Below are 16796 nucleotides of genomic sequence, written 5' to 3' on the forward strand. Positions count from 1 at the left end.
GATAGATAATCAGTGTAAATAAAAAGATTCAATTGCATCATCCATCCATCCATCCATCCATCCATCCATCCATCCATCCATCCATCATCCATCCATATAAACATATACAGAATTTTGACAATTTGACCTTCTGTTTTCTCACTCTTTTTTAAAACTCCTTTACTTGTCTTTTTAGCTGCTTTTCTACTTTGCATATATGTGTGTATTCAGCAGTGAATGATGTGATATCTGATTTGTGTTTTAACTCAGGACTGATGGAGTTTTATCTATTTAAATTAGCAGTTTTAAACTTTGAGCAGCATTTATTTATTACAGCCCTACAAGGTATTAGGAATAAATGGACTAAAATTGCATTTTTTTCCTTGACTTTTTAATCCTCTCATTCTGACACACAATGTTGTATCAAGAGAAAGTAAAGAAACATCTCGAAACATGCTCAGTAATCCATGTAGATAAATCTACAAAGGTTAAATCAAGTCTTCAAGTATTCATCCAGAGGACCAGGCTTAAGCTTTTTAGAAAGTAAAGAACAATTAGCAGACTTTTTTTTTTTTAATAAAATGTCGTTCAGATAAAAGCAAAGTGAAAACATAATATGGTATAGTGTTTTTATCATTATTGTTATTATTATTGTCATCATCATTATCATTAGTAGTAGCAGTAGTAATAATAGTATTAGTATTATGATGTGCTTAATGAGAGTAAACACTAAAACAGAAAAGCTTGTAAACCCAAATAAAAAAAATCTTAATACCTGACTAAAGAAAACGAAAACAATATCAAATATTAAAATGATTAAATAAACGAGTTAGCTCACACAAGTTAACATCAATATGCAAATACTATGAAAGTATGACAGTTATAGGCTATGCCAGACCAACCAGAACTTGGTTTCTACTCCTAGCTGTCTTAGTAATGTGCTTGCTTTTTATTTCTTTAAGCTAGAAAAATGGATATCTTCAACGCTTTTCGACACCAGAGCAACATTTAAATGGACGTTTGATAAACTGTATTTCTTTTACTGGTAGGAATTCCAGATATAAATCTCCGTAGATTTTCCTAGATTATCATTAGAAACAGGTTTTTGCGTATTCCGGATTCACAGACATATATTGCGTACACTGTAATAAAAAAGCGTAGGATTTTTATCACCATGGTTACGGCGCTGCCTTGACTGTTATGACGGCATGACGTAGGGAGGAGCTCACGTTGGGACGTACGGTACAAGTTTTCCTTACCTTTCACTTTCAAGTTCAAGGAACAGAGACGTCGAAACTTTTTTGACGAAGGAGAAGAGGAAGACAGTCAACCTTTTTTTTTTCTTCTTTATTTTTTTTTGTGGTACCAGCACGCTGACAACATCGTACACGAATAATAGAGTGTAAGTTAACGCTAACGTGTTTGTAACTAAGTTATAAAACAACTCAAATTTAGCTAACACTAAGCTACTCCGGAAAAACTGTCAACCGGCAGTAAAGCTCTTAAAAAATTAAGATATTTGGTTGTCTTGCTTTATATATATTTTTTTTTTAATTTTTTTTTTTTTTTTTTAATTAGACACTAGTAAAAAATAGGGAATGAACTAGTTATAATAATGTCAGTGTAGTGAACCGTACTGTAAAATATTGTGTTGTAATAATTGCAGATGGCGGGGGAACCTGTTGAACACACAGAACTTGGCGAAGTGGATGAAAACCCGGCGGGAGACACTGTTGATGCCAAACCTGACCGCAAAGGGAGATTCCTGCTGTTTGGGAAGTAGGTGATCCGTGTGTTCAGATAAATCCTTCAAAGAGTGACACAAACTTACACAACCTAGGCTAAAATAAGCTTATAACTACTGTCAATGTTTAGCTGTTGCTTTCATATTCATCTATAATGTTTGGCTGAAGCAGAAACGTGACAAAACAAAATTCCCCGCTACTAATTATTTCTGAAATCAGCATTTTTACTTTTATTAGAGCCATTCTGTTGAGTGTCTGTTGAATTTATGTGGTGCTATTTAGGTGATCACCTTAAACAAAACTTATTTAATGAGAAAAATTATTAAAAAAAAAAAAAAAAACATCATGCTAGCAGTAACTCCAAAGTAGTGATGGAGAAATGAGGCATTCTGAATCAATATGAAACAGAATGTGTTGAACAGGTTCAGCGTTTCAAAGCATTTGATTCAGGTGAGTATGGTTCTACCTAGTGGCCAAACTTTTCCTTTGCAGCTGTATGAAACATGCACTTTTAGATAAAAAACACTGGTGAAAATTGTGACTATTTTCATTTAAAGACAAATAATTACATGATTCAATGTGATTGTGCCATTATAGGGACATAGGTGCTTAATGGAGCAGGTGGAGCACTATTGTTTTCTAGAGCGCTAAAAAAAATTATGACATGTTTATGCATCAAATATTCATTTCTGATTTGACTGACTTAAATGAAACAATTATTACGGTGTCTAAAAATGAACATAACCTTGTTTTCTTTGTGTTATTTAAGGTCTGAAACACTGCATCTTTTTTGTTATTCTCACCCTTTGTCCTGATTTGCACATAAGTGCTCAAAATGACAATATTTCATTAGAAATTTGGAGGAAATATTGTCAATGTGTTTATAGAATCAAACACGAATGATAATTTTAGCCAAAAACCTATTTATAAATAGTAAAATCAGAAAAACTGCTGCTTTTTTTACATTTTTGCCAGCTGAAGGATGTGCATGAAGTGCTTGAGTATTTTGGAAAATGTTGTTTAAAAAAAAGGAACATTTTGACAAATATAAGTTCAGGACTTGGTGTGAGCCCCCTCTGCTTTCAGGGCAACATCCATCAAGGCCTAGATTTTCTAAATAGAAATACATATCGCTCATCATTTTTCTTGCAATAGTTTTAAACTGAAAACATCATATGTTAAGAGATAAGGGAGTTGCAGACATTTTGGTCAAATCTAAATAAAAATGCAATTTTATAAATTGTCATTCTCTGAGTATGTGTTATGACTGACTGTTAGCTTCTGCTACACCAAATTTTTAGTCCAGTATCTATAAAACTGACTGAATTATAGCAATTACCAGTAAGACACAACGTAGTTAAACTACACCAGAAAGGTTTCTCCAAGGAAATATTTCAATAGACTAAGGTTTTAACATATACTGTTAAGGTTTTGTAATCAAAATTTGAAACAAAAAACGTAATAATGAGTGTCTGCATGCAGCATTGAAGCATAATGGAGGTCTCCTGCAAGTACAGGGCTTTTTTTCTGCAGTCAGGATTAATGGTGTCAGTGCTGAAAAATACAAACAGCGAGTCATCTATCATATAATATCCTCAGGGAGGCCTCTGATTGGGCGGAAATTAATTTAGCTGCAGAACGACCCCAAACAGAGAGTCAATGTCATTAGGAAAAAAATCTTCAGCTTAAAGAGGAACAAGAAGTTTTAGGCGTTCTAGTTTGACCCACACAGACTTCTCATCTCAAGATCACCTAAAGTCTCTGGGATTATAAGAAGTGACAGAAGGATCTGAGCAAGAGACATCCTCAGATAATCTGGGGTTATTTCCTCAAGATGTCTGCAAGGACCTGCCTGCAGAGCGTCTTCAAAAACAAGAAGTTGTGCTGTTTTGAAGGGAAATGTTGACCACATGTTCTTTTCATTGGTTTAGATTTCTTTTCTGTTTGGTAATTAATAAAAATAAACTAGAATTTAGATTTGTGACGGCATTCCTAATTTCAGCATTTTTCTACTTCTGCTAAAAACATATCGTAGATTAAAAAGTGCTTAAATAAAACTTAAAAGACCCTTTAAGGCCAATAAAATGCCATATAAAATTAAATAAATGCAATAAATCCATAAAATTAAATCAAAATAAAGGCACTTAAATTACAATTTGTGTGTAGAAGTACATGGTAAAACACATTAAAAACAAGCAAACATCTTTTCATAATACTTTTTGTCTTATTTAATGATCACTGTTGCTGACTGTAGGTGCTTGTTTGTTCCAGTTTCACCCACAAGGTGGCGCTCTGAACCTTTCTTAAAAAGAAAGGTTTCAATGTGATTTCTTCTGTAATTTAACAATAAAAAAAATAAAAACAGACACATTACAGTATGCCTTTTGGACTTTGACCTCAAAATGTTAAAATTGCCATTGATGATTTTATGTTTTAAGCTACAAAACGATATAGAATCTTAGATATAAGTGATTTCTGGTGAAATCTGTTATTTTCAGATGGTAATTCAATGCTATTCAGTCACAACAGAAGTCATCTCAGGCACTGAACAGAAACATTCATATGTAAAAAATAATAATTTAAGACTTTATCTGAGGAGCAGACTGCTTTGCTCCATCGCAGAACGCTCATCTTGAGCAAGCATGAAGGCAACAGAGGAAAGGAAAAACTCCCTCATGAGGAAGAAACCTTTAGCAAAACCAGGCTCAGGACAAGTGGCCATCTGCTTCGACCAGCTGGGTTTGGTAGGAACAGATACACAATGGCAGGTCAAGAATCACATGTTAAGATAGAAATAATATCAAATGAAAACTATTCAATTTTAACAAATCATTTAAGGAAATGAGGTCAATTTGTCCTCCAGTAGTCTTAAGTTTAAGGCAGCATAACAAGCCAGCCCTAACTATAGGATTTATCAAAAAGGAAAGTCTTAGTCCCAGTCTGGACAATGTGTCAGCCTCATGGACAGAAACTGGAAGTTGGTTCCACAAGAGAGGAGCCTGATAACTGAAAGATCTTCCTCCCATTCTGCTTTTGGAAACTCTAGGGACCATGAGATAACCTGCAGTCTGAGAGCGAAGTGCTCTGTTAGGAACATATGGAGCAATAAGATCTCAAATATAAGATGGAGCTAGGTTGTTGAGGGCTTTGTAGGTTAGAAGTAAGCTTTTGAATTCAATTCTGGATTTGACAGGGAGCCACTGGAGAGAAGCTAAAACTGGAGAGATATTCTCTCTCAGTTAAGACTCTGGCATCAGCATTTTGGATCAACTGAAGACTTTTTAAAAAAGTATTTGGACACCCAGATAAACCATTGCAATAGTCCAGTCTAGACGTGACAAATGCATGAACCAGTTTTCTAATGATTAGACCTAAGGATTATATTGTGCTGTTTTGAGTTGGACTCACTTTTTCTTATTGGTGTAGAGAAACTGGTGTTGTCACATAATTAATTGTTCATAGACTCAAAGCTGCAAAGCTCTAATTTCTGTCAACTCTCCATGCTCTGATTTAATTTGAATAGACTCTATTAACACATGCTAATTGATATTTTTGCTGCTTTGCCACTATTATTAGGTGTTGCTCTCTTTCTCATTCAGTTTCTGTTTTATTAATGTTCCTCTGCCGAAATGCAAATTATATTCTTCCATACTTTTGCTAAGTTTGTGGGAAATTAAAATATGGATATATTGGTATTTATTTCTTCATCAATACCATGAATATACTTTGGAGTATGTTTCGGTGATCAGCACAATGGGAGTGTTTTTTTGTCAAGAAACAGATATTTTTTCTTCTTGTGCGTCTCGTTGTGCAGGTTAAATGCTCAGGCCGTTACATCATGTTACATATATCCGTACAGCTGGATTCTTGGCCTGTCAGCAGCTGAGAAACGTGTTGCCCTGTCTGACCTCAGCAGGGAGAGAGGTACAGTGGCTGTGTGTGAAAAGGCCTTTAGAAAGCCCTGGTTCGGTGGCGAGGCTGCTGACTCAGGGGGCTCGCAGTTCGCTGCCCCTGTCCTCGGCAGCTGCGGGTCCAGTCCGGACTCCATCCTGTACAGAGAGCATGTCACTATCCTAGCACACACTAAAAAAAAAAAGAGTTGTTTTTATTTAGTGGGGCGGAAAAGAGACAAAACTAGACCCAAGACTTTTCAGATGCAGAGTGGCGTAGCGCTTGATGACGAGCCCAGGTAAGACTGACAGCCTCCTCCCTATTCAGAGTCCACATTGCAGCTCGTCACCCACACTCATCCAGTTGTTCAGTGCAGTGTGTTGGAGTGGGGCGGGGGCTTCAAATGTTCTGGATCACATTTATTTGAAAATGGCTGCTCTGCCTGTTAGTGAATGTTGCACAAGAGTGGTGCTGTGCATTGTTCTAGTGCTTGAGTCACCTGATGACTTGGCTGTTCTGGAACACGCTTGGATCTTTTGAGCTGCCCAATGGGTCACTGTTGGCTTTGCAATCCGGACGAATCTTTGAAAGAATGAAAATATGACAGGTCTGTGAGAGTTGCCACTGGTGGATGGTTTCTTCTTGGGCAGTCTGCGTTGATTCTGTGAGGATAGTCTTTTTTGATAGCTTGCTAAGATGCTCTATCTTCTTTTACCCAGCAGTGGAACCAAAACTGGCCTTGCCAATAATGCCTAATTTGAAAACATACGTATGCTTTGGTTTATGAGTAAGTAGTTCAGTTTGTTTCACGTTCCATTACCTGTTTTGGAAGTCTTTGCAGTTTTCTTGAGAAAGTTCTCAGCCTGAGAAATGTACAATGAGTCAAGACTATTTTCTAGACAACTCTTCACTTGCACGTTACTATACCATATGGTAAGAGTCAACAGTTTGTAAATTTCAAGTTTACGAGCCTAATTTAATTTATTTTTACTTTGGCTCAAAAAGGTTTAAACAATATCTTCACGTTTGAGTTGAAAGTAAAAGACTTCTGTAATTATTGTAGATGACGTGAATATTGTGATAATTTATTGATCCCAAGTTGACGTGGTATTCTTTTTCTCTCTGACTCTGTTAGTAAAAAGTGTAAGGATGGCCAGACGCGGGAGCAGGAGAACTCTTCTGAAAACCATTACCGAATTGTTTCACCAACATTCCAGTATAAGATGAGCCACCAGCGAGTGGGGAAGTGCATCATCATCAACAACAAAAACTTTGACGAAAGGACAGGTAAAGCAAACATGTTGCTCACATTGTTTCCAATATATTTTACGCCCTCGTTTAGTTTTGCTCATTGTTAGCGCATAAAGGATGCGATTGAACGTGGACTGTATCGACAGGGATGAATGTACGCAACGGCACGGACCGAGACGCAGGCGAGCTGTTGAAATGCTTCAAGAACCTGGGCTTTGATGTTTGCATCTACAACGATCAAACGTGTGAGAGGATGGAACGTCTTCTCAAAGAGGGTGAGTAGAAAGGCCTTTGTTAATTTCTAATTATTTCCTAAGTTCAATTTTAACACTTTCCATGGTCTTCCTTTTTGCAAGGCTATTTTTGTCTCTTTTTTAAGGTTTTGCTTGTTTAAATGAGATTTTATTATAGAAAAATATAGCAGCACTACAGTGGCTATTTGTGAGTTTCTAGCTTGAAGCCACTGCAGTGAATGTGTTGTGTGACTGACAGGAATCGCACATCAATTTATTTAATTTATTTTTTGTTGTTGGAAAAAATCAAGCTGTCGAAATGAATAATTCAACAGCAACAATTTAGTAACGATGGCAGAGCCTTCACAGCACATTAACAGGAAGTCATTTGTACCGTGAGCAAATTTTCATTGATGATTATTACTTCTGATCCCAGCACCTGCAAGCTGAGGGTGTGCTGTTTAGAAAAAAATAATGAAAGTGCCCTCATGTGAGGAACGATGATTTTCTGAAATAATGCAGATAAACATGTGCAGTGGTGCTTGAAAGTTTGTGAAACCTTTATAATTTTCTAAATTTCTGCATAAATATGACCTAAAACATCAGATTTTCACACAAGTTCTAAAAGTAGATAAAGAGAACCCAGTTAAACAAGTGAGACAAAAATAATATACTTGGTCTTTTATTTATTGAGGAAAATGATCCAATATTACATATTTGTGAGTGGAAACAGTATGTGAACCTTTGCTTTCAGTATCGGGTGTGACCCCCTGCTGTGCAACAATAACTGCAACTAAAAGTTTCCAGTAGCTGTTGATCAGTCCTGCACACCAGCTTGGAGGAATTTTAGCCCATTCCTCCATAGAACAGCTTCAACTCTGGGATGTTGGTGGTTTCCTCACATTAACTGCTACTTCAGGTCCTTCCACAACATCTGGATTGGATTAAGGTCAGGACTTTGACTTGACCATTCCAAAACATGAACTTTAATCTTCTTGAACCGTTCTTTGGTAGAACAACTTGTGTGCTCAGAGTCATTGTTTCGCTGCATGACCCACCTTCTCTTGAGATCCAGTTCATGGACAGATGTTGTGACATTTTTCCTTTAGCATTCTCTGATATAATTCAGAATTCATTGTTCCATCAATGATGGTGAGCCGTCCTGGCCCAGATGCAGCAAAACAGGCCCAAACCATGATACTGCCACCACCATGTTCCACAGATGGGATAAGTTTCTTATGCAGGAATGCAGCGTTTTCCTTTCTCCAAACATAAAACCTTTCATTTAAATCAAAAAGTTCTACTTTGATCTCATCCGTCCACAAAACATTCTTCCAATAGTCTTCTGGTTTGTCCACGTGATCTTTAGCAAACTGCTGACAAGCAGCAATCTTCAGGGCGGCTGTGGCTGAGTGGTTAGAGCAGTTGTCCTCCAATGCAAGAGCTGGGGGTTTGAATCCACCAGCAGTCACATGCTGAAGTGTCTCTGGGCAAGACACTGAACTCATTGCCTCTGATGTGTGTCCCATCGGTGTATGAATGTGATAAAGCTCTGATTAGTCTCTTTAGAATGATTCGTTCAATTAGCTTTGTAGAGATCTAGTAGAGTGATGTATGAACGGGTAAATGAGGCACAGATTGTTGTGTAAAGCACTTTGAGTATAGATAGAAAGGTGTTATATAAGTACAGTCCATTTACCATTCTTTTTGGAGAGCATTGGCTTCTTCCCTGCAACTCTGCCATGTATGGAAGCGAATGTGTCTCAATTTTCAAATTAAAATGGATTAACAGAAATGCTTTTCATTTTCAAAATAAAGCTGCATGTTTTGACTCATAAATAAAATTTAAAATAAATAATCCAAACTGCATTTTCATTTTCTTCTCCAAGACTGCTCATTTAGTCAATTAATGAAGCTGATAAATAAAATAACGTTGTAACATTTACTTTTCAAAATATGTCCCTGTACAAAGTGACCAGAATTCATTTTGAAATGTCAAATTTGAAAATTAAAATGAATTAGCAGAAATGTTTTTTCATTTCAAAGTCCAAGCTGCATTTTTGATTCATAAATGAAATTGCTAATAGATCCTCCAAACTGTGCTTTCATTTTCATGTCAACACTGCTCGTTGTGACACAACTACAGAGAAAACGAAGAAGAAACTGCTTCTTCATTTTCACACCCTGCCCCTGCAAAAGGTTTTCTATAAATCAGTTTGAATTCGCAATTCCAAGTGGCGCAGGAGAGTGACGTCAGTGGCAGATACTTCCCCCGCATGCAGCCAGGTCCTGCTCTGTGAGGCAGCAGAGGCAGAGCTGCCACTGACGTCACTCTCCTGCGCCGCTTGGCATTGCAAATTCAAACTGATTTATGGAACACACATTTGAGCCGCGCGCTGTTTGTACCGACAGTTTTCGAGTGTGTGGGGGGTCAGCATGAGGGGAAAAGGCGGCCTTTAGCTTTTTAACTAGCGCACCTGTAGTTAGGGATGCACCGATCCACTTTTTTTCCCCTTCCGATCTGATACCGATATATGCGGTTTAGTATCAGCCGATACCGATCCGATACAAAAAAAAACTGTGCTGAATTAACAAAAATGGCTAAATCATCTGGATCTGTTTCTGAAACAGGTCCAGATGACATGATTTAGCCATTTTTGTTGTTGTTGAATTACAAATTGATTGAAAACTCTGCGCCAAAGCAGCTTAAACACACCAAGAGCTTCACAAGCTTGGTCAAACACCTAAAAACAACACAACTTTAATTTGTTCAGTCACCACGCTAGCGTGTGACGTCACTCAGAGCACAAATCATGGAATTAGAGTGAATAGATCTGCCCGGTCATGGATCGGTCACATTGTCACCGATACCCGATCCAGAAGTTCTTATGATATCGATATCGATATTTACATCAGATCAGTGCATCTCTAACTGTATTGCAAGCCGTTGGCTTAGCGTTACGTCAGTGCCGACAGTTGGTGGGGGGATGCACGGTGATGGGGGGATGCGCGGTGATGGGGGCGCGCGGTTCCGTTGATGGGGCGGGGCCCGCTTGTATAATATTAGGGGAAACACTGCATGAACATTAACATTAATGTGAGAGAGGCCTTCAGTTGCTGAGAAGTTACCCTGGGGTCCTTTGTGACCTCGCTGCCTATTCCACACCTTGTTCTTGGAGTGATCTTTGTTGGTCCATCACTCCTGGGGAGGGTAACAATGGTCTTGAATGTCCTCCATTTGTCCACAATCTGTCTGACTGTGGATTGATGGAGTCCAAACTCTTTACAGATGTTTTGTAACCTTTTCCAGCCTGATGAGCATCAACAACTCTTTTTCTGAGCTCCTCAGGAATCTCCTCTGTTCCTGCCATGATCCACTTCCACAAACATGTTGTGAAGATCAGACTTTGATAGATCCTGTTCTTTAAATCAAACAGGGTGTCCACTCACACCTGATCATCATCCCATTGATCGAAAACACCTGGCTCTAATTTCACCTTCAGTTTAACTGATAATCCTAGAGGTTCACATACTTTTGCTAATAGCAAATATGTAATACTGGATCATTTTCCTCAATCAATAAATGACCAAGTATAATATTTTTGTCTCATCTGTTTAACTGGGTTCTCTTTATTTACTTTTGGGACTTGTGTGAAAATCTGATGATGTTTGAGGCATATTCATGCAGAAATATAGAACATTATAAAGAGTACACAAACTTTAAAGCACCACTAGGCATAATGAGTGAAACAAAGATAATAAAATAGTTATCATTTTTATCTCTTTAGAAATATTCTAATATGTTGGCTAGTTGCAACAATATGAATTTTCTTGTGCTCTATGTTACATTGTTTTTTAAAAAGAACATTTTAATATTTGAAAATATTGTAAGATCACATATTTTACATATGAATCTATTAGAAAATTGTAACTCATTGCCAGACTTATTTAGTGTAATTCTGGTTCCCAGAAAAGTATTTTTGGCCATTTTATTTTTTTATACAGACAGCTTCTGTAATTAGAGATTGGTTGGTTGTTTTATTTTACCAAAGTTCAATAGACAAGGCTAAATAATCTCTGTAGCTTTGAGGTAGTGAAAGGATTCATTCATTCACAGAAGTTTAGGTTCAGGATGAGCTGAGTTCAGTGTTTGTGTTTGTGTTGCTCAGCCTCCGAGGAGGACCATAGTGACAGCTCGTGTTTCGCCTGCATCCTGCTAAGCCACGGTGAGGAGGGCATGATCTACGGCACCGACGGCGCCATGCCCATCAAGACCGTGACCTCTCTGTTCAGAGGAGACATGTGCAAAAGCTTAGTCGGAAAGCCCAAACTTTTCTTCATCCAGGTATGCAGCAAAACGGCTTCTTTTGAAATAGTTACGTGCTCAGATGGTCACGTTAGAAGTTTATCATTTATGTTTAAATAAGCTTTAGGGTGAAAACATTTTTATCCCCCCCCAGGCAGCTAATACAAACTACACTTTTGCTCATTTCAGCTTTCGGTTGCTTCACCAGGTCAGCGTTGAGAAAGCTACTCAGGATCTCAATGAAATGTCATTTCATTTACTTCACCAGGCTTGTCGAGGTTCTGAATTCGACCATGGCATTCAGACAGATTCGGGTCCTCCAAACGACACCCTGGAGACAGACGCTAATCCAAGACATAAGATCCCTGTAGAGGCAGATTTCCTGTATGCATACTCCACGGTGCCAGGTACACCATATTTGAATTGCTAAATAAATGAATGCTTATAATATATAATGTGCAGAAGAAAAAAAGTCAAGAGCCAGGTTTCACTTTATAACTCGTGATTTTTTTTTTAGGATATTTTTCATGGAGGAACCCTGGGCGTGGTTCCTGGTTTGTCCAGGCGCTCTGCAACATCCTCACTGAGTTTGGCAAGCAGCTGGAAATAATGCAGATCCTAACGCGAGTCAACTACATGGTGGCCACGAGCTTCGAGTCCTGGTCTGAAGACCCACGCTACACTGAGAAGAAGCAGATCCCCTGTGTTGTCTCCATGCTGACGAAAGAACTGTACTTCAACTGATATCCCACATGTACTGTATGACACAGACTGACCAGACTGACTCGACTGACAGGCACTCATTAAGCGGTCAAAGCATTCAGGGATGATTCAGGCTCGGCAGGACTCTATACTCTAATCATCTGACGTTCTGTACTCCTGGAGCCGGGCCTGAAAACAAGCACTCTGTGAGCTCCAAAATGGCATCACATTTTATCTAAAATATTTATGTCATTCTACCAATCCATGAAATTCACTGCCAGGTTTGTGGGTTAGTAGAATCATATGTGAATATCTGTTCCACCATTTTTAACGCTTGCGAAAATCACACACAAAAAAAAAAAAAACACTTTAAGAGACAAAGACTAAGATTGACAATAGATAGCATTTGTTATCTCCAACAGGCTTCTCAGAACAAGAAAAGAAAAATCCTTTGTTACTCTGTAGCTTATTCAGTTTTGTTTTTAACGTTCAGCATACATGATCCAATCACAACTCTGTATCTTTAAGTATTTTGCTTCAAAATTAGTATTCAAATGTTTCAGCATGAGATTTGATCTCACCCTCCTGCTCTGATTTCAAATAAATTATTAAAAATACCAACTAGGATAACAACAGTGACCCTTAAACAGTATATTTATTAAGATAATATGTTTGACAGAAACTTTTTTTACTTTGAGCTGTCTACTTTTCTTTTTATACATATTAACGACAGAGGAGAAAGGCGCCTCTCCAGTTCAAGTGAAAGCACTTAATGTTTTGCACCAAAATAGGCAGCAAAAGAAAGAGAGCAAAACATTTGAAACACTTTGACGTGTTTATTTTATTATCTTTTAGCATGTTTGCTTTCATAACTTAAATTTGGCAAGAAGTGCTCAAAATGTCTTTTAGCAAACAGTGAAGCAAGATATTGCAAACCTTAAATCGCACTTTCCTCCGTACATGTCGCACTGCCCTATAAGTCGCATCAGTCCAAAAATGTCTAATAAAGTTAAAAAAATCCATAGATGTGCTGCTTCACTGTATAAGTCGCATCTATTATGCGTCACCGCTGACAACCCGGAAATGTGGGCCAGTGTTGTACCAAAAATCGATTGGCTGCCAAATGGCGGGAGCGTGCACATGAGGATTTTAACAAAATTAACATTTAAAAACAATTTTTTGTTTGCTCGAAATTATAGCAAAGGTGTGTCTCAGTCTAACTTTTGCTTAATAAATGCACTTTGACTGTCAAATCAGCTGCATTTCACAAGCCGATACGTGGAAATATGAATGCGCCGATGGTGACTTGCTGTCCATTTATTTGAAATTTAACAAGCTAACCACCTGAGAGAATTATTTGTTAGCTCGACTTTATAGTAAAGGTGTGTCTCAGTTGAACTTTTACATGATAAATGCACTGTGATGGTCAAATCAGCTGCATTTCGCCGGGGCGTCGCAGTGAAATGAAGCTGATTTGGTTGCTCCAGGTAGACGACGGTAGACGACTAACGCAAGCTGATTGTGTCATTAATAGCCACTTTTACTTATTACATGATACAGCAGCATGCCTTACTACTCTGCTTTCATCTAGTGGGTAAAAATGGTAGTGTTCAATATTTTCAGTCAGAATGAATGACTCAGCCAAAAATTGGTTTATAAATATGGGAAAAGTCCATAAATACGTCACTTCTGCTTATAAGTCACAGGGCGTGCAAATGATGCAACAAACCACGACTTATACAGCGACAAATACGGTGCGTGGAATAATAGGTTGAAGGGCAGGCGGCACCTGGAAAATGCTGATGATCATCATTTTCAGCTGTCCACGTTTTTACAAATTTGGTTTTGTCTTTATTTGACAGCCTAACCACAAAAATAAAAATCCTTAGGTTTTTTTTAATCGTCTCATCAAATAGCTCAATATGTTAAATCATATTTCATAACTGTTGTGGCTTCAGAGACGTGATGTTTTGCTGTGTAGTGAGTAGTTCTGTTGGAATATTTGGACTTTATTGGGCCAAGCAAATAGCAAAGATCTTTTGTGGTTCTTCTGGGTTCCTTCCAGATGTTCAAGTCTTTAATTGCTCGTTCAGTGAGCCTCAAATAGCTGCATTTAATGAAAATTCTGCACCTTTCTTTTGCAACCAGGGTCCAACCAATCAGCTTAACGAATTCTCTATTTTTATTCATTTAATATTATTTGTTCATGACTTTGCTGATTGATAAATTTGGTGCTGCATGATACTATAAAAACTTGCGATGTGCAATATTTTTGAATAATTGCGATGAAAATATTAATTGCGTCAAACCCTCACTTTCCTCTTCTGCCACCACGCTCTGCTAAACCAGGAGTGGGCATCAAGGTCAGTGAGTCTGTTGGGTTGACCAAATATTCACATGCAAAACATAAATGCTTGAAATAAAGTAGCCTAGGATTTATTGCAGTCCTCTGCAATATTGATTATTCATTAAATTATTTGATAATTTTTTGGATACATTGCACAATTCTGAGTAAAATACTCTTTTTTTTAAAGCTGACATGAAAATGTCTAAGCAGTGTCATATACTTAGGAAATATCAGCATGTAAAGCTGCACGGACAACACAAAAAGCAACTTTCTGTATATTAGTGTTGTGCATCGTCTCCACTTGACTGTACTGAACCTCAAAGTGTCTCGATGTTTTTATTTTAAAGGATGGGCTTTGTTTAGGAATGAATTAGACAGCAAGCATTGATGACAAATAAGCATGATTTTTGAGCACTTACGGAAGTTTTCAAACTAAATGTGTCATAATTTAATCAATTATTGAGTATGATTGAAATAAATTAGATTTGTATGCCAACATATTCAAAACCTTTATTACAACTCAGAGGTTTGTTATTGTTCCAAAGTCTGTCAATCACAGAGGCAGCTATAACTGGCAGTAACACGTCAGAACCTTCACAATCCATCTGTCCACATGTCCTCCCAACTCATGTTTTTCCATTCTTCACATGACGGCATGTACGTTTCGGATGCTTAGGGGTGGGGAGAGTCTGCAATATTTTTATTAAGCGTTCGCCTTTCTCTCTTTTATCAGCCATGTTCTATTTATTTAGATATCTACTTGATAAGTGTGTGATCAGTCCTGGCAGTTCTTGTCCAGAGCCTCCACATCTCTGGAGCGTCCTCGACATGTGGACCTCTGATCAGGAACGCGGTGCTGAAGCCAAGCTGAAAGGAACGTTTGCTCCACTTGTTTTGGAATGAAATTTAAAGAAAAAATATTTTTTTAAGGGGTAACTTTTTAATGCTTTCCAGTGTTTACTGCTTTTGTCCTCAGGAATATAATTGAAAAAAAAAAAAAAAAGAATGCATGAGTTTATTAGAAAGTATAATCTGGCCCGATTTTTCATTTGGGGCAATTTATTGTTTCAATAACTTCAAAATGGAAGAATGCTTTTGTAAACATTTACTGTAATAAATTGAAAGAATTTATTATGTGATTGTGTCTTTTTTATGTAGAAATAAAAGGGCCCTCATTGTTTAACCTTTAGCTTATTGTGGACACAGACTTCTGCCCTTCTCATGCTTTGTGAATGATTTCACTGGGAATAAAGTAGTACCTTAATAACAAAAAGTCCATTCTATCTTTTTAATGAACTTGTAACTGACCAACAGAGCAGTAGAGCAGCACCAGGAACATAATAAAAGTATAATATAATTCAACAAACGTCAGTTTAAAAGAAATGTTCAAGAGCAGCATGTCTGGCTAAGAAGGGAAGCAATTACCAACTCAAATTACGTCCTCTTCTAAGGGGAGGTTCACAATTTTTAACATTTTCACAAGCGTATAAAACAGTCTTTTTGGCAACCACCCCCAAAAGTGTACAGACAAATGTTGACTTTCAACAAACCTGTTTTATTATAAGTAAACTGAGACATGAATATTAAAAGGTAAGATTATTGTCATTCCACAATTGTACACTTGTAAGAATGGTTTAAAACCTACATATACAGACATACAGATATTTCTGATAAACTGCAAACGCCTGAAACTGACTGACAGGAGGAACTTGGTGAGTTTGGTGGGGGTTTGGGGGGACGGTGGCACTCTCTTTCGCTCAAGGACTTGAAGTTTGGTCACACGCACATGTCTGTACGATGATGACGACGCTCTAAACACATTAACGTTTAATACAAAGTTCAATATTAGACATAAAAGCATCAGGGAGGTTGGGGTTGTGTTGCGGGGGATCTGCCTGTGGTTCGTTGCTGTAACATTTTCTTTTTTCCATTTTGAAAAACGTACACCGGCCCCGCAGCATATCGTTTGTACACTTGTGAACATGTTGCAAATTGTGAACCACCCCTAAACTCTTTACCACCCCTAAACCCTTTACCTTCTTTTTAAAATCACTCTCGAAGCTTTAATATAGTTTGCAAATTTTCACTCTACAGAAAACATAAAAGCGTTTTTACCAAGTTCAGTATGAGCAAGCATAATTTGAACGCAGTTGATATTAACTAGTTTTAAATGAAATATACCCACAAAGGTAGGAGGAAAGCAATCCAAGAAGTAGTATAGTATTCCATCCATCCATTCATTTTCTTTACCCGCTTGTTCCATTTAGGGTCACGGGGGTCACCGGTGCCTATGTCCAGCAATCACTGTGCGAGGGGCGGGGTACACCCTGGACGGGTCGCAA

The 16796-nt window shown here is 37.8% G+C and overlaps 1 protein-coding gene across 1 annotated transcript; it reads left to right on the forward strand.

Annotated features, from left to right (window-relative positions):
- Positions 1 to 1224: 1224 nt before the first annotated feature.
- casp7 (caspase 7, apoptosis-related cysteine peptidase) lies at positions 1225 to 12533 on the forward strand. Its single transcript, XM_037691046.1, has 7 exons — positions 1225 to 1381; positions 1646 to 1758; positions 6751 to 6902; positions 7013 to 7141; positions 11269 to 11444; positions 11674 to 11812; positions 11923 to 12533. Exons 2-7 carry the CDS (start codon positions 1646 to 1648, stop codon positions 12147 to 12149), a joined length of 936 nt encoding a protein of 311 aa, XP_037546974.1. The 5' UTR covers positions 1225 to 1381; the 3' UTR covers positions 12150 to 12533.
- The last annotated feature ends 4263 nt before the right edge of the window (positions 12534 to 16796 follow it).

This window comes from Nematolebias whitei, chromosome 17 (assembly GCF_014905685.2).
Source record: "Nematolebias whitei isolate Nwh7 chromosome 17, NemWhi1, whole genome shotgun sequence".
NCBI classification, from domain to species: Eukaryota; Metazoa; Chordata; class Actinopteri; order Cyprinodontiformes; family Rivulidae; genus Nematolebias; species Nematolebias whitei.